At 43.3% G+C, this 22,719-nt stretch overlaps 1 protein-coding gene, 1 long non-coding RNA gene and 1 pseudogene across 3 annotated transcripts; 2 read left to right on the top strand and 1 right to left on the bottom strand.

Moving 5' to 3' along the window:
• Positions 1 to 3,977: 3,977 nt before the first annotated feature.
• Positions 3,978 to 16,843, bottom strand: LOC308505158. The gene is made up of 5 exons (XR_013994469.1): positions 16,395 to 16,843; positions 7,685 to 7,865; positions 7,060 to 7,433; positions 5,646 to 5,771; positions 3,978 to 5,527 (listed from the first exon to the last, which is right to left on the bottom strand). It is a non-coding gene; the product is annotated as an uncharacterized lncRNA (long non-coding RNA).
• Positions 8,588 to 9,049, top strand: LOC308504832 (small ribosomal subunit protein uS13-like; annotated as a pseudogene). Its single transcript has one exon. The product of its transcript is annotated as a small ribosomal subunit protein uS13-like (transcript).
• A 209-nt stretch (positions 16,844 to 17,052) lies between the features above and the next one.
• LOC308504943 (interferon omega-1-like) lies at positions 17,053 to 17,571 on the top strand (the record flags this gene model as incomplete). The annotated part of the gene is made up of 1 exon (XM_081066473.1): positions 17,053 to 17,571. The coding sequence occupies one exon, from the start codon at positions 17,053 to 17,055 to the stop codon at positions 17,569 to 17,571; it is 519 nt and encodes a 172-aa protein (XP_080922599.1).
• Positions 17,572 to 22,719: the final 5,148 nt, after the last annotated feature.

Genomic DNA, 22,719 nt, shown 5'->3' with positions numbered 1-22,719 from the left:
ATCTCAAAATTTACCTACACATGTGATCTCATTTTTTCCCCTGAACTATCGTATCTCCTTCTCTGGGAGTAATGTACATGGTGAGTGTCCAGGGAAACTGCATGGCCTTCTTTTGAATCACGGCTTCCTCGTTTCCTAACCTGAAACTGCTCTTTGCCTCATTTTCCTCATCTGTAAAATTGGTATAATAATGGTTGTTGTGAGGACCAATTTAGAATGGTTAGCAGGGATCTGGCACGTAACACACAGTAAGTGTCAGCTAATATTATTTCCAATTTTAGCCAAGCACCTTCTTAGGAACTTCGTTAGGCGCTGTGTTGTCAAGCTCACCTCCCTTTTTCTCCCCAGAGCTAACCTGACTTCATCCCTCCTTGGTTTTGCCCACCCTAACACTGCCAGAATTCAAGTGGTCCCTATTGCAAATCCTGACCCCCTTTCTCTTCCAACACAACATCTGAGGACCAGGATGTTCTTTCTAAACTGGCTACGCCCCTCCCCATCGCTTGGGAGTCCACCTTCCTTAGTACAGCAATCCAAGCCTTTGATGAACTGCTCTGTGTCTCCAAACCCACATTCCCAGCTCATCTTCAGCCATCATTTGCCTCCCCCTGTCTCCATACTCTAGCTGCCCTGGACCCCTTATTGCTTCTGGAAAATATCACAGCCACTCCTTTTGGCTTTACCTCTCTCTGGATGAGACTCCCTTATCTTTCTTGTTTCACCAGTGTCACGTAGGCGTAGTTTTCCTTGATGCAGTTATAGTCCTACAGAAATAACTGCTCCTTCACATATGCCCCACAGAACCTGATTCCTAACTTGATGACAGCACCTATAATTTTGTATTAAATGCAGTTGTTAGAGTACCTGTCCCACTCCACCTTCCTTACTTTCCCTCCTTGAGGACAGGAACTGTAAACAATGAGATCTTTCTTTATCCATTTTTGTGTTACTAGGGCCTAATACATGATTGCAGTTCAATAATTTTTTTTCTATTTTTCCTATTATAAAATTAAAACATTCTCATGGCAAAAAAAACAAAAACAAAAACAAACAAACAAAAACAAAAACAAACAAACAAAAACCAAAAACCCTCCATGGGAATAAATGACTTAGAATATGAAAATCCTCCATAATCTCTGCACCCAGTGCTAACTCCTGCCAAGGTTTATGGACATCATTTCAGACATTTGCCTTGCAAACACTAACACAAACAAATGTTTGAAAAGGGAATGGGAGTACCTAATCAGGATGACACCCTATCAAAACTACAGATTTTTTTTGTATAAGAGAGGTAAATTGTACTGTGTTTAGATAGACTTTAAAGCCAATTACATTTCTCTGTGTTAAAGAAAATATAGAAACACTTGCTTCAATAAGAAGCAATGCTGTTATTCTGTAATACCTTCTGTTTTTATATGATGCCTCCCATCATAATTTCTCCTTTTCACTTGAAGGAAAATAGTACGGATGCACGGAGAGACAGTGGGGATATTAATTTCTCTTTTGAAACTAAGGGGAAAGCACGTGCTTCTACCAAACTCCCACTTAGCTTTGAAGGCAGAACGATTTTTCATTTGGAGCCCAAGCAGAATTTCAAAGGGGTTCAGCGCCAGTGCCCCCTCTCTGAGTTGCTGCTAAAGGCGGGTATAAATCTGGCTGGATCTGAGGGCCGCACACGTGCATTTCACAGGAGGGCAGTGCGTAGGGCTGGGCGGGTCCTCTGGCTGGCCTGGGGGTGAGGGCCATCTGGTCTCCTTTCTCCATCACTCTGGTTGCAGGTGCCCTCTCTGATACTGTTTCCTCCTTTCTGGTTTTCCAACGCTGAAATGATCATCTGATTCTTCACTTGTTCTCACTTCCCTTAATTGTCTCCTTGGAGCTCATAAAGATCATTTTGATGTCTGGCTCATAGCTGTTTCAAAGCATATGTTTTAACCTGAGAGTTTATTTCTTCTTCTTCTCTTTCCCCCTGAGTTCATTGTTCTTCGAAGCTGCCTTGGCTGGTCTACAAGCATGAGGGGTGCCTCTCAAAGGCATCGGTCCAAAGCTGCCCAGACTCCCTGGATTAACTTAAGCCGTCCTGCATGGGCAGGCTGGACAGCCACAGGGCATTCTGCTGGAGGTTACACATCCCTCCTTAGTCCCTCCTTCCTCTTTCCTTCTCCTCCGGTCCTTCCTCCTGTCCACCAATCAATAAAGAACCTGAGAAACAACCTCTGAAAGAAGAGACTTCTCAGGCCTTGATTGTCACACTGGCCTGGAGCCAAGCCTGAGCCTGCCTCAGATGAACCCAGAAGGGAGCTACTGAGAGGCAATCCGACCCCCAGTAGCCGCCCCACCCTCAACAAACTCATGTGCTCTGCCTTCCTTTCATTTAAAGCAAAAATGAAGTCTTCTAAGACATTCTCTAGGCTAATAGTAAAATTCCAGAACACCTTATTCATAAACCGTGTTTTCCCCAAAATAAGACTGGGTATTATATTACGGTTTCCTCCAAAAGACTCATTAGGGCTTACGTTCAGGGGATGTCATCCTGAAAAATCATGCTAGGGCTTATTTTCCGGTTAGGTCTTATTTTTGGGGGAAATGCAGTATACAACAAAATTGAGAGAGAATGTGTGTGATCATTTAAATGTGTGTGTGTGCGTGTGTGTGTGTGAGCTTCTCTACAACCTGGCTAGTATTCTCCTAGGTCAAAGTTCTTCTCGGTTAATTACTGACGGTGATATTTATCTTTTCCAAACATATTTAAATAATTTTACTACTGATATACTTATGTACCCACAAACAGTATCATATATTATGAGTATGCTATGTAATTTTTAAAATAGCATTTTATTATATGCATTAAATATTTCATAAATATAATCACAAAAAGGAAGGAAGGAGCTAGTATGTCAGCGTTCTTTGTAATACTCTCATGAAAGGGGTTTTCATGCATTCACACTTGAAACGCAGCAGATGCCAACCATGAGGGAATGAAGGTGCTAATTTATAATATTTTAAAAATGGTGCAAAGAGAAAGTTAAAAGAATGTAAGAGCAAGCTTAGCAATAAAAGAAGTGAAAACACTCCCAATATAGGGGTGGGAGTGGAATCCTTTCGTCTGTAACTAAGGAGGTCTGTAAGAAACCACGACAGAAGCTTCTGCTAACTTGAAGTTCCACCAGCTGAGAAATAAAAACACTACTGGGTTACTAAAAAATGGTCTTGGCACCTTAAGCAAGGGAAATGAAACTTTTGATTTTGTAACTGGCTTGTAGATCTGTTATAACCCCCTCCCATCATCTTTCAAAGGCTGAGGTTAGAGGTGTGATTTGCATATATTGCCTAGTTGGCAGCAGCAGATCGACAGTGGAAAACTAAGTAAGCAGCCATTTTGCTCACCTGGTAGTAACACTGAGGTTTTCTTGCACCTATTCATATTAGAATCTATGAGAGATGACTCCCTTAAATCAATACACAACTTTTCAGCTTGAATGAGTGTGAACCAAATAATTAAGCAACTACTACATGCAATAAAATAAACACTATATAAATTACCAGTTCAATTCAGCAAATGTTTATTGAGGGTCCACTAGGGAAGTGGGCAGCATAATGATTAAGAGAATAGGAGGAGGGTGGATCTTAAGGGAGAAGAGGGAGGCAAGAGAAAGCATCACTTTTGAAGAAGACTCATAAATCTATGCCTCGACTTACATGTATATGGCAGACAGACCATCAATATAGTGGCCTTTCAGGGGCGGACACTCTGTACTTCGTTAAGAGAGACCCTCAGAGGTGCGAAAGAGGCTGGTGGAAGCATTACTATCACACTCACCAACAGATTCTCATCAGCACTCCAGGTAATCCCCTCTTCAGAACCCCTTTTCCTGGGATTCCCCCCCTACCACCACCATCTGCTTGCCCCTCAGGGCAGAAGCACTCTGGCCCTTGTCAGGTACGACTGGAGGAATGAGTCACGGGAGACCGAAATTGATCTATTAGAATTTATTTGGCATGTTTGAGCTGCAGAAGGTCAGAGTAGAAAAGACCATAACCTCTCCGAGCAAAAAAGGGTATGGAGTTTTATAGGAGGGGGTAACCGAGGTTGTTCCCCTTTTAATGCTTCAGGTGGTTTTTGTTACATTGTCTCTAGTAACCAAGGGTTTTGGGCATGACCAAGCCCTCCGGCTCCACACCCTGGCCCCCAGGACTCTGTCTAGGTCGCCCAGGCCCGCCCAGGCCAGCCCAGGCCCGTTGATCACAAGCCCCTAGGAGACAAAGTACAAAGCAAGACAGGATAAGGTGGTTTCTACATTCCAGGTGGCTTCTCCAGGCCTAAGACAAATACAAGCCAGCAGGTACAAGGTACAAAGCAAGACAAGATGGCTTTTAAGATAAGAAGGTTCATGTTCCTGGCCTATATGTGGCCTAACAGCCGTGAGGACAGTCCAAGCCCTCTAGGAACTCCACCGTTGTTTCAGACCCTAGTCATTTTAAATCCTGTTATAATCTGAAAGAAAGGAACCCGAGTGCCTTACTTAGAGTCAAAAATTCCACTCCCATTACATCACACATTAAAAAGGAAGATGCTCAGTTTTGTCCTGGGCCAGTGTGCCCTCACCTCCTACTTTTCACTCTTGACTTTTAAGCAGAAAGACGCCCCGAGTAGGATTCCACGGGGCTGTGGTTAGGAACCAGACAGGGAAATCAAGGGAGGACTCTTGGCTTTCCTGAGTTCCAAGTTCATTTACATCTTTCCTCCAACACTCAGCACTTTGCCTTGGGGCAAGCTTGCTTGGCCCCCTGTGTGTGCACCCCTGCAGCTCTGAGTTACCATCACTGGGATTAAATTCTCCTCCGAGGCAGGCTCCTCCCAGGACCATTGAATTTTAATAAAATCATATATATATTTATCCGTATACATATATGTGTGTGTATGTATATACATATACATATATGATTCATCTCCAGATTGTAGATGCGTTTACCATTCCCCTGAATTTGGGTCATTCTCCCCAGAAACAATCCTGAATCCGAACACATACCACTGCACACTCTGATTTCTAGCCATCATTACCTGAAAGTAAACCGGTTTGGCTAAACTATTCTCTGAGAAAGGAGAGGATCCCCGCAGGGGCAGGTCCAGAAAATAAAAGGCTCCGTGCAAAGCCCGGCAGAGCTGCCCCGCCGCAGTCAGGCGCCAAAAGGAAGAACTTACTCGCCGTTCCCGCGGCCCCGGGGCTCCTCGCCCGGGCCGCGGCTCCAGCGGACAGCTAAGCCCAGGTTGCCCGAGTGGATGCGGCGCCGAAGTCCGCCGCGCTGGACCGGGAGGCGGGTCCCTCTGGGTCGGCGGCGCCTGTTGGTCCGTTAACAGGGAGTAAGGGCGCCCCCTTCTAGCGGTTGGGCGGCTGCGCGCTCAGTTTCACTGTGGTCCCGATAAGGGACTGAAATTCTCAACTTCCGGTCTCCGTTAATGGCAATGGTGATCCTCTGCTGTAACTGTATCTGTTCCTTTGCTTGGGATATGCCTTGGATCCAGAGCCTGGAAAACAAGGAAATCATGCTTTTAAGGCATCTAAAAAAGAACGCCTCTAAATTACTCTGGACTGCAAAATCCACTTCAATTTTCCTGATATCAAAATCCAGAAGACATAAACTACCTGTATCTACCATCAGATTCTCCAGCAAATCTTCAACCTGTTCTGCAGAGAAGACTACAGCGCTGCTTAGAGTAAGATCCTCCTGGATACATTACCCTCTAGTCTTGACCATAAAGTCAGGAACAACTGGAGCAAAAGACAAAAATGAAAATCCTTCAGATTTGTCTTATTTGGGTATTTCAGTCCAAAGATTCTTCCAGGGCATAGTTCCCTATTTGAAGAAGTAGGAAGTTGTCAGAAAGGAAATTGAAGTATACTGCTCTCTTATTTAATAATCCCCATAGAAAAAATCAAGAAATAAAGAAGAATGTTATACTGGATCGTCTCTAATCAATTATATTATTGTTTGCCAAGCTGGAAAAAAGCAATCAATAGTTCTTTCCAGCTACTTATAGAAAAGGCAAAAAGAAGAGAGTGAGTATTACAATAAGAACCAGGAATTTGTTTCTCGTTTCAATATTCTACATTTTGCAAATACAAACTTGAGGAAAATATTCTTGAAATCAAAACAAATTTTTAAAAATACTCTTCAAAAATCTTTTACAGCTTCCTTTAACCATAAATAATTAGCACTTGACTTTTGATCAATTTTTACATTCTCCAAAATTATATGTGTGTGTTGGTATTATTCTGTTTTTATTATTACCATGGTTATTCTCTTCATGAGTATTTCCTGAACTCCTCCAGTGGTAACCACCGGGCTAGGTGCCAAGGAATCAAGGTTGATAAGGTACTTTCTTGCCCCACAGGTATCTTATAGACTCCTGGGGAGCTATTCTGAAGATAACATGGGACATATCTTCAAAGGTTATATCAATGGCCACTGGTTGCAAGAACATAGACGTGCTTAGTTTATACACAGAGCACATTAGCAGGCAAAAAGAGTGGACCTGGAGTAGCTATTAGAGGCCCTAATATTGGAAGTTCAAACTGAAATGGAGCCCACTATCCTGTTGTTTGATGTGAATGGATGAAGACGTTTAGTACAAGGTCAATACGCAAAATCAATTGCACGTGTCCCACGACAGCGGCAGACTTTACACCCTTAAGTGCTTCTGGTCTGCCTGAGGGGGGGCACACAGGAGGCAGGGATCCTCACCAGGTGACCAGGGATGGGGTGTGGGGGATCACCGTGCAGCCCCAGCTGGAAGCCCTGGAAGTTTTCCAGCCTCCAAAGCGAGACTGTGAACATGGCCCCGCCTCCACTGTCCCTGCCCGCTGATTTCCTGCGCTGCAGCCTTCAAGGTCTCTCTGACATCCAGTAAAGACACAGTAGCGCAGTAAAGGCACGGAGCTCGGCCCACCCGTCTACACCCACGACTTGGGAAAGAATCCAGGCAATCATTCGGGTCTCTGGTAGGCAGTTCCACCTCTGATTCCACCACGAGGACGCTGCACCATGCGCGGGACTCACATTTGCTCCCAAAACCACAGTGCACGTGTAGAAACGTGTAGGAGTTGAAAGTCAGCAGCAGCTCCAGCGCGTGGAAGGAGAACAGAGACGTTTAAAGCGTGGACTGCAGCGGGCACGTCCTCAGGAGGAGGAACAATCCAATGGAATGGGCAGCACTGTCAGCTGTTTCTCCGGGTCATTCCAGTTCAGAGGGGAGAAGAGCAGAGTTCTCCCACGGAGACATGGCCAACAGCAGGGTCCCCAGCACCTTTTGCTCTGATAGCACAGCAGCGTGCTGAGCATGGGAAGGGAGGAGGGTTACAGTGCAGGGAAAATTATTCCTGGGACCAATCCAATCCAAGGAATCTCTTAAATTCAGGTCATTATGCAGCCTCCTTTAAAAAATGAACAGTGTGAAAACAATAGTTGAACAAAATGGTCACAGTTATTTGAGTATATTTAGCAACAAGTAGGGCAGAGGCTTCCCAGCCCAACATATATTAGTAATGCGCATATTAGAAGAACACAATTTCTTTTTCCTCCCCCTTCTTTTGCCCCCCACTTCAAGCCATTGTTTCTCAGTCTAGTTGTGTAGGACACAGCTCCCTGGCCCACGCTGGTGTTAGGAGCCTTGCGCTCCCCTCACCTGAGGCAGCGGTCGCAGGTTGTAGGTCAGACAGCCACTCACAGCAGCCCAGCTCCAGGGAGAGCCATTGTTCACACTCTTAACTGTGGAGGGTGCAGCTCACTGGCCCATGTGGGAATCCAGACGGCAACCTTGGCGTTGGGAGCACAGTGCTTCAACCAACTGAGAAACCAGCAGGCCCCTGAAAGATACCATTTCTAATAGTAGCAAATACCTTTGTGAAAATTCATTTGTTTAATTTATGTAATTGAAAAGAGGGCATTGGGGAATCAATTCTTTTTTTTTTTTTTAAGATGGTGAACACTGCATTGAGCAGGTACATTTAAAGTTGGAGCTTGGAACCCTCCTGTGGATTAGGGTCCAAAACACAAAAATCATCAAACCTATGTAAATAAAAAAAATTAGAACCATTAGTCATTAATGTAAATATTTAAAAAGCTATTATAGTGTACCCTGTGACAATTAATCATGAATGGATGATAGAGTCTATGAAAACCAAATGAGGAAACATACAAAAAACAAAAAAATTAATTTCTTGTCATACATACCAGGAAACCCCATGAAGTGTGTTAAGATGGTCATCACATGCTCAGCTTTCTGTGGATTCTGTTGGAAGTAAGGTAACCTTATCCTGCACTGACAGCTCTAGGGCAGCAAACCTAGACAGCTATCCAGACTCCTGGACAGTGAGGTCACAGCCCAGGCATGAGGGCCTTTGCCACTCAGACTGTGCGTGTAGAGTCTGGGGCCAGCGGAAAAAGCTTTATGTGTCTCTGTGTGGGACATAGATGTTGGGCAGGCCAACGTCTGAGCCAAGAGTTTTTATTTCGGACTTTGGTTATGGTTTCCAAAATCAAAATGACACCTTGTTGCTCTTTCACAGGAGGCTTTCACACCTCCGCCATGTCTCTAGTGACCCCTGAAAAGTTCCAGCAGCACGTTTTGCGAGAACTCAACACCCGTATGGATGGGTAGCGGAAAATAGCCTTTGTCATCACTGCAGTTAAGGGTGTGGGGCAAAGATATGCTCATGTGGTGTTGAGGCACACAGACATCGATCTCCCCAAGAGGGCAGGAGAGCACACTAAGGAGGAGGTGGAACGTGGGCTCTCCATTATGCAGAATGCACGCTGGTACAAGATTCCAGACTGGTTCTTGAACAGACAGAAGTATGTGAAGAATGGAAAATACAGCCAGGTCCTGGCCAATGGTCTGGACAACAAGTTCCATGAAGACCTGCAGCGACTGAAGAAAATTCAGACCCACAGAGGGCTGAGCCACTTCTGGGGACTTTGTGTTCGAGGCCAACACACCAAGACCACCCGCTGCCAAGGCTGCACTGTGGGTATGTCTAAGAAGAAATAAATCTATAGGACTTGTCTGTTAATAAAAAGTTTATACACCTAAAAAAATAAATAAATAAAATAAACGACATCTTGCTAAAGCTTACCCCTAAGAAAAATAGATGACACGGGTCAAAATGTGGGAAAATCATCTATGTTAATGTATTACTTAACAGTATTAAAAGAACTCACTCCTAGCTCTTTACTATGCACCATATTAATGAGGTTGGGACTAGGTAAAAGGTCAATGGTAACGTTTTTAGTTTATTTTTAAAATCATTACCCTTTACCCTCTTTGAACTCTTTTGGTATCAATAATAGACACACCATCACAATTTACATAGGTAAGTTCAGTACTCATTTAAATGTAAACATTACTTCCATTTTCCAATAGTTGTGTTTCTGAAACTGGTTTGGGGACTCTTGAGACACTTTCTGTGAGTCCACAACATCAAACTATTTTTATTATACTATTAAGATGTCGTCTTTTTCCCTCTCATTCTCCCATATGTGTCTGGTGTGCTTTTCCAGATGTCAACTGATATTGATGATGTCATCGCACTAACAGTTCATAGAACGCGTGCGTGTATAATCTTATGTATTAAAAGTTTCTCAGGGGGTGGCCAGATGTCTCAGTTAGTTAGAGCAAGAGTTCTTAACAACAGGTTCGCCAGTTTGATTCCCACATGGGCCAGTGAGCTGAGCCCTCCACAACTAGATTGAAGACAACAAGCTGCTACTGAGCTTTCGGAGGGGCGGCCGGATGGCTCAGTTGGTTAGAGCTCGAGCTCTTAACAAGGTTGCTGGTTCAATTCCCACACGGGATGGTGGGCTGCACCCCCTGCAACTAAGATTGAAAACAGTGACTGGACTTGGAGCTGAGCTGCGCCCTTCACAACCAGACTGAAGGACAATGACTTGGAGCTGATGGGCCCTCGAGAAACACACCGTTCCCCAATATTCCCTAATAAAAAATTAAAAAAAAAGTTTCTCAGTTTACATGTATTGTGTGGGAAATATTGATAGATACTATTCACATAAATAAAAAAACTTACCAGGTCCTCAATAATTGTTCATAGGGTAAAGTGATCCAAAAGTTTAAGAAATGCTATCCTATCAAAGTCTTTCTCCCCGTCCTCATCCTTCTATTACATAGGACATGTTTATACTTAAATATTTCAGAGATGTTATTTGCATTAAAGTGGAATTTCTAGTCTGTTTTTTTGATGATGAATCTTTCGTTTGCCTTTATTCCATGATTCCCATCTGGATCCTCTCCTCTTTCCAGGAACTTTCTTGGAGACCTCATCACTGGCTGATTGTACTTTGTAGATCTAAAGTTATTTACCTAATCTTTATTTCCAATACAAATAATACTTCTATCATTTTTTATTAATGGGGATTTTAATGGTATGCTTATTTCAGCCTGAAGTTTTATGTTGATTTTTCAAATAAGATGAGGCTAGAAAATTAAAGACAACTAAACTAAGCAATGTGGCTGAGTTTGGGGTTCAAGCCAGACTCTCCTTGGTAAGTAGCCCTTTAAAAGCACTCACTGCTTCTGTCTAGGAAGTGCATAATGTTCCTCCATCTTGCTCACACGTAAGGTCTCTTCAGTGCTCACATCAAAACCATTGGTTGCAAAGATAGAGAGAAGAGATTCTTCACTGGACTCCATCTGTAGACAACAGGAAGTCCAGTTTAAGTGGCTGGTGAGAAACAATTATCGTCTTTGGGAATGAGAACCATTGGCTGGCCTGCAGAGGTCTACTGTAGAACCAATGAAGTCCTGAAGAAGAAAAGTCAGAGCCTATATGCTGGGTTACTTTTAGAATGGAAAGTGTTTGGTGCCTTTTGTTTATTCACAAACTCACAAGAAAAACCAAGAGTCCAAAATAATAATGTCCAGAGTCAGCAGTTAATGGGTTAAAAAAATTATTTCAATATATTCAACTGAAGAAATCTTGGATTTTTTTTTTTCAGTTGGCAGGAAAATGTATTCCCTTATGACTATTTAAAAGGTATTTGTCTACTTTTCATTAGTACTTAAAGTCAGTCAGTTTAATTCCCTTATACCAAAGTCTCTATTATCCTGAAAAATAATAGCAATCCTTTGCCATTTGAGGTGGACTTCAGAATCCCTGAACATTTCACTCTCTCTGCTATACTGATTTAATCTCCTGGCCTCTCTTTGGTCTTAAGTTCCTTGTCATTTCCATCTTTTCTTTCTTTTAATGGGCCCTTTTAGACAAGCCATGATCTCAACCATCCCTAAGATTTTTGGTACATTTCGAATACAGGCAGACCTAGGAGATATTGCAGGTTCAGTTCCAAACCACCTCAATAAAGCAAGTATTTCAGTAAATTGAGTCAATCGTTTTGCTGGTGGAGGGCCTTGCCTTCACTTTGTAAAAAAAATATATCTGTGAAGCACAATAAAATGAGATATGCCTGTAGTTCATCTCTCCAAATTTCTAATTCTCTCCAACTAGTTTTATGAATGAGTAGTAATATAAATAGGTGTGTCAGAAAGATTGAGTCATTGTTTGTGATCTTCAAATACATTTAATGTTATCATTTTTTAAAAGATTTTATTGGGGAAGGGGAACAGGACTTTATTGGGGGAACAGCGTGTACTTTCAAGATTTTGTCCAAGTCAAATTGCCCTTTCAATTGTAGTTGTGGAGGGTGCAGCTCAGCTCCAGGTCCAGTTGCCATTGTTAGTTGCAGGGGGCGCAACCCACCATCCCTTGTGGAAGTCGAACTGGAAGTCGAACTGGCAACCTTGTGGTTGAGAGGATATGCTCCAACCAACTGAGCCATCTGGGAGCTCAGCATCAGCTTAGCTTAGCTTAAGGTGCAGGGAGTGGAGCCCACCATCCCTTGTGGGAGTTGAGGAGTCCAACAGGGAACCTTGTGGTTGAGAGCCCACTGGCCCATGTGGGAATCGAACCGGCAGCCTTCAGCATTAGGAGCACGGAGCTACGACCACCTGAGCCACCGGGCCGACCCCAAATGTTACCATTTTTAATATCACGATTATTATTATTATCCAGAGTAACAGCAGAATCTTATGGAATCATCATTTTCCTTTCTTTTAATTCTGGATTTCTCAGAGTAATCTTCTTATTGTTTTGAGTGGATTTATCAACTAGGTAGAGTGCTCAGGCAAGGCTAATATCAACTATTCTGAAAGAGAGGGGTAGTGTTCTAGCAACTGGGGTTCTGGTTGTCAGTTTCTGTTGCATGTAGGTTGGCGATCCTTCTTCAGGACTTCATTGGTTCTACAGTAGACCTCTGCAGGCCAGCCAATGGTTCTTAAATGGTGCTAGCAAGCCCTGTACTGTCACTTTGTCCTGAAAATCTCTAGTAGCCATATTGTGTTCACTCTTAGGGAGTTACTAACGTACTTTTATGATAATATATTAGAAGTTTACATAGGTTTGAAAGTGTGGGAGACCCGAGAGGCAGAGCTAGCTGTGGCCGAGACAAGGGTGAGAGCAGAGCCGCGCTGCCCTGAGCTACCTGCCCAGCTCTCACAGGTCATTTCCTTGACCCTTGACTTCAGCTGCCCCAGATACGTGTGGCTGGGGAAGGGGACCAGGGAGACCCAGGTCACAAATATGGGGGCTGTGGATGTCTGTGGAGAATCCCTGAGCAGTGTTAGCTAGAGGCAGCCTAGTGGGAATGTATCCACCCTGATCCTCCCTGCCCATCTAGGGCAAGACAGCACGCGTGTGTGTGTGTGTGTGTGTGTGTGTGTGTGTGTGTGTGTGTGTGTGTATACGCGACAAGCCAGGCACAGAAACAGTAACTAAAGGTAGCTGCAGGACCAACACGGCCCACACGTCTACACTACAAGAGCTGCTACAGAATCCAGGAGCACATTCCACAGACGTTTTGGTGGTTTTAAGTTCGATTCCACTAGGAGGAGACTATACCAGTCACATGAGCTCACTGGCTCAGTAAACCAAAGCAAGCATCAAGATCTGTGAAGTGCAACAGCCAGCAGCAGCTGGAGAACTTGGAATGTAAGAAACTGGGCACACTTTGGTGCACAGTCCTCTCAATTTTCAAGGTAAACAGAAGATGTCAAGTGTGTTAGTTACAAGAAGTTACAGACGTGTTGTTTGTGGACGCTGGTGGTCTGCTGGTGTAAACTGTGGTCATGGTGGGCGGTTTCCCTTATGGTTGTCTCTCTCCAGCTCCACTTTTAGGCCAGTTGTAGGGTGGCTGTCTGTGGACCTAGCCAAGTTGCTATGTGAAAGTCACCAGCACAGAGACTGCCCTGCAGAAAGGATGTTCAGATCCTCAGCAGCCTCTTTGGTTCTTAGGAACAGTGAAATCCCTAGACAGTTGTTTAGAGCTTGGACTGGAGTCAGAAGGCCTAAATTCCAACTGTTGCTATGATTGGGGAAAGTTATTTTTAATCTCCCTGTGGCTCTGTTTCCTCTTTCATAAAATGGGGCTGTGGCTCTGTTTCCTCTTTCATAAAATGGGGTTAATAAAAGGACCTATATCCGCCCATTCTGTTAACTGATATGCACTGAAGTGACGAGAACAAGACTGACACATGAAGGTGCTTGAGAAACACCTGTTTTATAAATGCATATGCATTCAAAGGAGTGTTCAGAGCCATGAATCGCAAGTGCTTAGGACAGACCCTAGTCCATAGTAAGTGCTCAAAAATGTCATCCTGATTTTTAATAGTCAGATAACTTTCCAGCTATATCATCTTCTTGAGTATTAATGATATTGAGATGATCCACGTTTCTGAGTGGGTCCGGTAATCATGTGAAATGCATATTGAATAGGACTAATATCCATTATTCTGCCAGATCAAATTAGGGATTGAGTTATTTGGTGGTGTTATTTCAAATGAGTCTCCAGTGAGTTTGTTGGCATGATTTCTCCTCCTTGTCCCCAAACTGATTACATCTGGGGGGAAAAATGACAGGAATCATGTGGCTGGTTTTGCACAGCTGACGGCTGGCCTCCAGACTGGAATCACTCTCCTTTAAGTCCCTGCCAGAGTAATTGGCTCTTTCTTTCCTTGTTTCCTTCTACTAGTCCTTCATTGTTCCCTTTGCTATAGCCTTAGACTCCAGTTCGGTTGCAGCTAAATTAGATTTTGTCGTTTTGACACTCGAGGGTCAGCCTTTTGGTCTATTCAGGCCTTCAGACCGTTCGATGAGGGCCACTCAGATCAGGAAGGGTGATCGATCCGCTTTCCTCAGTCCATCTACTGAAATGTTAATCTCACCTCAAACCACCCTCGCACGCACTTAGATCGTTTGACCAAATATCTGGGTACCCCGTAGTCCAATCAAAATGACACAGAAAATTCACCACCACAAGAGTTTAAAATATTGTGGAGCCTAGTGGATTGATAAACCCTGTATCTTCCTAACCCCACGTGCTTGATTGAATGATTGAATTAGGTTACATGATTTCAACCTGACATAAAGCCATGTATAAATATTCTCTGGGACACCATGGGAGTGATGAAAGCATTTAAAGTAAGTGTGGTTTTGGTCAAAAATATTCTTCCCCATTACAATGAGAAAGTATCACAAGGTTTATATACACTTTTTTGACAATTAAGATCACGCAAGAAATCTATATTATGTGAAATTGCGTGGACTTGTTGGATACCATGATTCCCTCCCCCAAGGTAGTTTTGTGCTATCAGGACAGATCAAGGGTCAACACTAAGGGTTAATTCATACAGTGCTCTTCATTCTGTCACCCAAGAGGCGATGACTGCACAGAGGCGACAATGTGCTTGGCAATGTGGATTCAGGGAAAGGAAGACAGGGATGCTGACTGGTCTCCAGGGAGCAGGGGGGACAGACATTAAAGGCTCAGTTAGGATGAATGAAGTCCGAGCATGCTCAGTGCAGCTCAGAGCAAAGGGAACTGATGAAGAGGACGGACTGGAAGTCAGCCGAAAGCTTCACTTTTTTCAAAATCTGTGGCTCCTGAATTGAGATGACATCAGATTTTCATTTCCGCTCTTAAAACACCGAGACAACTTTACTAGTGGTCACATAGGAAATTGTAAAGATTAAACAAAAAATTTGCAAATTACAGGCTGAGAATCTGAACATAGGGAGTGATAGTTGCCTTTAGTATTAGGGTAACATATGATAATCGTACAGTCCATGTTCAGCCAAGCCAAGAGAAGCTTTGATTGCAGCTTTTTTAATACTCTCGGGGGTGTGCGTGGTGAGGTTCCCCAATGGAAACCCTAGGAGAGGGGCTTGTATGTAGGACTTTGAAGGAACAGGCCCTAGTTACCACGCTTAGATCAGCGCCTGGCACATTAATTGAGGGATATCTTACAGCACACTTAAAACTCTCTACAGAAAACCAGAATGGAGGAAAGTTGTCAAAGAAACAAAAACACAAATGGCTGTTCTATGAATCTTATAAATGAACTAAATAATCCCTTCCCCGTCCGCAGATTCAGGATACCTCTGGTGATATTATGTTAAGGCACAGATTAAATTAAAAAGTTGCAAAGACCTGGAAAATGGTAAAAGAATTAAAAGGGGGTGGGGTGAAGAGGATGATGGGAAATGAGACATTCTGAGATTTTCAGCCACTGAAGATCACAACACTCTAATTCAAAAGCTATCTCCTGGGTTAAGAGTGGGGTAAAGTGATTATGTTCCTCAGACACGGAAGTTGAGAAGGTACCAAATCTAAGTAATGAAAATAAATATTATTTTCATTCAATGCTAAAAAATGAAAATTAATGCTGAAACGTCCGTGATGAACAAAATATCAAAATTTAAAAGACAAGAATGACCTTGTGTTGCGAAGCCCTGAGAATCTTACAGAGGAAGGAAGCCCCATACAAGTAAAACTTTGGCAAGTTCCATGCAGTTGCTAAAATTCTGAACACCAAGCATTCATTCATATAGTTCTCTTCATTCTGTCGAAAGAAAATCAAACTGTCCTCCACTGCTTTTACACAACTCTAACTTTCCTGTTTAACAGTATTTTCAAGGTGGAGTCCTATGAAAGCCGTTTCAGTGATGTCAAATTAAATAAAAATTATTTAAAATTGTCACGGAGCCACTTGTCTCGGTGTACATAAAATACAGTTTCAATAAAGTTAAGTAAAATGCTCTTAATAATCTTAATGTTAAAAAATATTTTGTAAATATTACGTTTGGCATTTTTTCAATATTAAAGGATCTTAATCTTTTAAAAAGTTTAATTAAATGTTGTTTGAAGTTGAAACGTGAAAAATAGTTTCAACACTTTACCTTTGATATTTTTACTTAATATTAAAATATTTAAATATTTTGGTAAAACGCGGATTTAATGTTCCCACTTTTCATCTTTTCAATACTTACCCCATCACCTGTAACGCTGTAACGTTGAAAAGTCACCACGAAGGTCACAAAGCCTGTCCCGGGGCGCACATTCTTCCCGGGCTCGGGCCCCAGGGTGGCCGCGCCCCGACTCACTCCGATGGCGTCCCCAACGCCGTCCTGTCACATCCCAAAGCTCCCGTGTTCCCCCGTCTCTGAACCTGGCAGCATCTCGCACAGACACTGTCCCGAAGCTGTAAAAACGACTCAACATGTGCGGATTCCGAGCCTCAAATCCCTCAGTAAACGGATTCGTTGTAAAAATGGCCTCGCTAGAGTTTTGTGCGGAAGGCAAGCACAAAACTGGGGGAAAGAGCAGCAAATGCGAGGTTCTGAGCTCGGTCCCTAAGAAACATGTCCCCGGCGAGGCCACCGCAAAGCTCGGTCTTCAGCGCTGCCGGCCGCCGAGCGGCAGTTCTCTTTCCTACACTATTAAAGCAGCGCGGAGTTAGCTCCCCAATGAGGCCGTGGACTTTTCTCTCCGCTACCCGACCACGAAAGGCTGCAAGTCTGCGTTCGCGCGCCCTCTTGCGGCCGCTCGAGAAGCACGCTTTCCAGAGAACCCACGGAGGAACCTTGGCGCTGTTGAGCGGTGCCCGTGAGCCCCCTGCAGGACGCCTAGCGAATCGTCCAATTCTCAATGGCCCAGATCTGTTGGTGGCTAGTGGCAGGAGTGATGCTGGGCTCCATCCTGGCTTGTTCTCTTGGCGGGGACATGCCTTGGATCCACAGCCCTGAAAAACGGGACATCTTCAGTCTTTTGGGACAGCTGAAAAGCATCCCCCCTCACTTATGCCTGAACGACAGAACCGACTTCCGATTTCCTTGGGAAAGAGGGAACATCACCCAAATGCAGAAGACACAACGCACCTGTTTGCGCCTCCTGATGCTCCAGCAGACCTTCAACCTGTTCAATACAGACAAGAGCCCTGCAGCTTGGGAGCACACGCTCCTCGACAAACTGCTCTCTGGCCTTGATCACAGTCTAGAAGAGCTGGGGCAGACGAAAGAAGAAACTCTGGTTTGTCCCGACTATTTGGGAAATCTTATCCGGAATTACTTCCTCGGAATGCTTAAGTATCTGAAGAGAAAGAAATACAGCTCCTGTGCTTGGGAGGTTGTCAGAAGTGAAATTCAAGTGCGCCTTTCTCTCATGTAACAACCCTCAAGCAAAGTCCACAAATAAAGAAGAAAGTTATATTTGTGACTCTCTATTAGATGACACTGTTTGCTAAGCCCCCAAACAATCACAATTCACTTTTCGGCACCAGCTGAGAAATTACTGAAACCAAAATCAGGGGCTTATTTTAGAAAATCAATTTACATCATGAATCTACCAAATTATAGTTAAGGAAAAGAACTACCTTTTTAAATAAATGATTTTATAATATAATTTCGATAATGTTTTTAAGGTTTTTTTGGGGGGGGGTTAGGGGATTCAGGTAAACATTTGCTGTCCAAAGTGTAAAGTCCATTCTTTTTAAGGGAAGATTCATCAAGACAGTGTTTTGTTAAACACATTTGTCAGTTAAGTTAATGGTAGCTGTCTAAGTGACAAACAGAAAACCATTCATACATTGATCATTATAGAAATTTACCTTTCCTTTGTATAAGTACACAATTCAATCATTCCTCAACCGAGGACTTCTGGTTGGTTTTTCTGCAGTGATTCAAAGTCAGGGGTTCTTTCTATTGTGTGACTTTGCCATATTCAACATGTTCTGCCACAATTGTCTGTGGTACTCAAGTCTATACCACTCAGCTGTAAAGGGAAAATTATGGCAGATCACATGTGTTTTCAAGCGCCAGGACTCTACAGGGCAATATGAGTTACACTCACAGTAGTTGTTGTGAATTTTTTCTCCTGGGACGTCTAAGTGCCATAAGTTCAGAAACAGACTCTACTCTGAGGACTAATGGGAGAGGAGACAAGTTCAATGCATACGACCAAATTCATTTTTCTGCTTTTGTCCTAATGCTCTTGTAGGTGAAAAGAATAACCATGTGGTATTCTTACCAATGTGCTGCACTAACTTTGTCAATACAACTGCAAGTCTGATTCGACAAATTAAACTTGGGGGACATAGAATGGATGTCACTAGTTACAGGTCACAGCATCACTGCTCCTGTGAAAGAAGCATTCAGGTTGATTCTCAAGGCACAAGGTAAAGTTAAAGAATGGCCACAAGTGTGTAGATGAGCTCTCAGAACACAGTGTAAAGTGCAAGTTGTTTCCTTATTACCCGGGGGAGACTAGGAAAGTCTGATTTGATAGCTCCTGATGTAGTCACACAACAGCCTAGCCAACTGTCCCTCCATAGCTTTCCTTAAGGAAAGAAGAGTTTGTGAGATTGTGTCTTTCTGGGACTCTGTTCCATCCTTGTGTTTACACCTTATGTCTCTCTGCCTGGTCCCCAAAAGATGGTTTACAGCCAAAGACTGGTAAGATATCTCACGGGAGATACAACCTAAGCCAGGCGGAACCAAGTGGGGACCCCTAATGAGCTACCTTAGAAGAATAAGGGAAAGGGCCTTGCCTCCCCTTCCCCCTGCCTGGGAAATTCTGTTATGGGCCCTGGCTTTTCCCTTCCACCTGTTTGTGAGAGAAGTCATGAGAACAATAAAGATCAGTTTTCTCCACTTATCTCTACGGAGCTGTTACAATATGAGAGACTTGACCCTGAGAAGGTACAGACCTTAGGTAAGACATCATGGGACCTTATACTTCGGCTGTATACAGACATTTTTCTACTATGATGTATGAGTCTCACAGACCTTATAAAAAACAATGTTGCTTTCTTGTAGTTGTATACTTACCAATAAAACCCTCAGTCAGCTTTATTCTGGGCTCCAGTCCTCTGAGACTGAGAGACCCCTGGCCTTCTGAGAGATTTAACAGCATTAAGTCTCTGTTTGTTTCTTTCTTAAAAACTTAACCCAAACCGCCCCTTCTCGCCTCCTCACTGCCCTTGTTGCGCGGGACGCGACAGCTCCTTGCAGATGCTCAAGGATCCCTGAATAAAAGTGGAACGTGAGTCTTCTATTTATGACGAGGCCTATGATTCTCATCCTGATAGTCTAAATATTGAAAATACAAACTTGAAGTAAATATCTCCTAGACCCAACAATCTTTTTCAAAAAAATTTATTGGGGTGATAATTGTTAGTGAAATTACATAGATTTCAGGTGTACAATTCTGTATTACATCGTCTATAAATCCCACTGTGTGTTCACCACCCAGACCAACCATCTTTTAAAATACTGCCACATACAATATTCAATTATAACCTCCTTCAGAGAACCATGAAGAATTTACAAAGTATTTAGATCTATGGTTCTTTCAATTCATATCTATCTAGTGTGTATTGGTATTATTCTTTCTCCCTTTGTTATCTTCATTATTCTTTCCATAAATATTGACTGTGCTCCTGAAATAATAGTGACTGTACTTATACCAAGGTTGAGTGAAATGATTTCTCTCTTTGGAGGAATTTTACAGACCCCCGGGGATGTATTCTGACAAGAAATTAGGTTGGGTATGTCTTATTGCATTCAGGTTACTTTAATAAAAGAGTCCGTAACTTGTAAGAGCAGACATTTCTTCCTCACAGTTCTACAGGAAGAAAAGAACATGAGGCTGTCAGCATGGTTGCCTTTGGAGAAGAGCCTGCTTCCTGGGGACATAATGCCAAGTTCTCCTGTATCCTCACATTGCAGGAGAGGGAGGGATCTAGCTCAGGCCTCTTTCATTAGGGCCCCATTCACGAGGCTGCTCTCTCAGGCCCTAATTATTTCCAAATTTCCTCATCACATTACATGATCTCTTCAGGGGTTCAGACTTCCACATGTAAATTTTATGAGAACATAATCATGAGACCATAGCAGGTCACTACAGTTATTCGCCAGGCATCTAGAAGAGAGAATACAGCCATGCTTAGAAAATAAAGAAGAATGAACTGGTCAGTAGGCAAACAACAGTGACTAAGGATTCAGAATCCAAATCTTGCTTTTTGACCCGAAGTATTGCTCTAATTATACATGGCTAAGTTTGGGAATTCAAACGGAAATGGAGCCCAATAACCCCCAGAAATGAATGGAGATCACAGAAAGCATATGATCATTCATCATTGTTTGTGTGGGGTTTCCCAAGAGTCTGTCTCAGGATCAAGGTAGGTAATTGCCACTTCAAAAAATTTCCACCAAAAAGTAATGTGGCAAATTGTCTGGTTCTGTGAGCTGCGTGAACCAGGGAGAGTTTGTGTTTAGATACGTGGCTCTGTATATGACACCAGGCCAGTTATTTTTCTCTTACGACAAAGTAGACAGCAGTTTGGAGATGAGGTCATACTTGCTTGGCAAAAGTTGAAAACTAGGCTGCTGCTCTTGCAACTAGCCTGCCAGAGCCATACACACCTTATAGGAAATAGAACCTTAGTGGTCTTAGCAATAAACTCAGGAGACATTAGTGACACCAGTATGAGTAGAGTGGAAATATTAGCCATTGTCTATTATAATGCTAGCAAATATGGCCATGATGAAGCAACATAATTTGGTCATCTGTGAGTACCTCCCAGTAGGAAGAGAAAATCTGAAAAACTTTTCAGTAAAAATTACTTAATAGGTGACCACACTGGGTAAGGAGCCGAGCACAGCATGGTGAATAAGACAGAGTCCATTTACTAAAGAGCTGATTGACCAAAGAAGGTCTCATACCTGCCATTTAAAGGGTAGGAATCTGGAAGGCTGAGGCAATGTAACTTCTTATGCAAAATAAAAAGAGTTTAGGATCAAAGCTGAAAGGTAATTCTTTCCATGATAATAATGAATATTTATCCAGTTCAATTATTTACAAAGTTGGTTTTCTTCATGTTTGAGAAAAGCGACTTGATTGGAAACACTGAAAGTCCCTTAGGACTTTTGAAATTGAATGCAAAAATACAAAGAAAGATTCCAGTTGATGATGTCTAAATCACGTAGTCTCATTGGGGATAATATTGCTCCCAAGGGTGCAAAAATTAGTTCTTGTGACTGAACAAATCTTAGGGTCATCAAAATGGCGGTGTGAGGTGAGCCTCTGTAAAGCTCCCGTGGAATTTACAACTAATCGAACAACAATAAATCCACAAAGGACTCCCTGCAGAGCAGACAGGGAAGACGAAGAGGCCCACTACTGAATTCACCTAAAGGTGGGAGAATCACGCAAGCGAGGGAGGAGGGAAGGGAGAAGTGCGGAGACGGAGCTGCACGGGCACAGGACGCAGACCTGGCTCAGTGCTCCCAGCTCTCTGCATCCCGAAACTACCTCAGCTGTGGGAGAGGGAAGAACTTGGACTGCTAGGGCTCCGCTTGTGGCCCACAGAACTGAGGGGGCAGCATAAAACACGGCTGAATCCAATGCTCACAGCAGAGACCTCGGAGAAAAGACTGAGGGAAGAAGACTGAAAACAGTGTTTTAAGCCCTCACTGCCGAGCGGAGAACAGAAGCCTTTGGCACTGAGAATAGCCGCCCCCTCTCTACCCTCCCAGAGCTCGGCCCACCCCCAACTGCCCGGTGCTAGAAGCTGAATAGTAGCAGTGTCAGATCAAAAGAATAGAATCTTTGCTGTTCTGAGAACTGTGGACTGCAGACACAGATTCACAGCTCAACTAGTTCCGGCAAAGGGGAGGGAGCTGTGGAAGCAGGACCGGCTGTGGTTGTCGCAGCTATTGCTCTGGGACACCTCTCACAACTCACCCCGCTCTGGCCCCACCTATCTGGGTGGATCCCTGCAGCTGTAAATAGAACTGCTGAAACATACAGGCTCTGAATCGGGTGCAGAAAGAGCTTTGGAACTTCAAAAGATCTCTGCATCCCCACAGGGACGTGGCGCCCTATGACCCAGGCGAACTGTTAACAGAGGAGAAGCCCGTTTCCCAGGGAATCCCCCCATTTTGTGAGAAGCTGGAATAGTGCAGAGAAAACATAGCACTACTATGTGAGAAATGAAAAAAAAAGGCTGCAGTCGGAGAGAAAATAAAACATTCTATCAACAAGTATTGGAAAACAAAAGAAAGACCTCTTCCTATCAACCTGTTGCAGAGGCCACTCCTGTAGATGTCGAGGAAGATAAATAATAAATCAGTAATTGCCATGAATAACCAAGGCAACAAGATAGCTCAGAAAGAAAGTGAAAAGTCTCCAGAAAGGGAACTTAAAGATATGTAAATATGTGACTTAAATGACAGAGAATTCAAGATTGTAGTTCTGAAAAAACTCAACGAGATGCAAGAAAACACAGAAAGGCAATTTAATGAACTCAGAAACGCA

Source organism: Rhinolophus hipposideros (assembly GCF_964194185.1).
Source record: "Rhinolophus hipposideros genome assembly, chromosome: 11".
NCBI lineage: Eukaryota > Metazoa > Chordata > Mammalia > Chiroptera > Rhinolophidae > Rhinolophus > Rhinolophus hipposideros.
The sequence above is the reverse complement of the archived record's forward strand: the minus strand, read 5'-3'. Positions and strand labels throughout refer to the sequence as shown.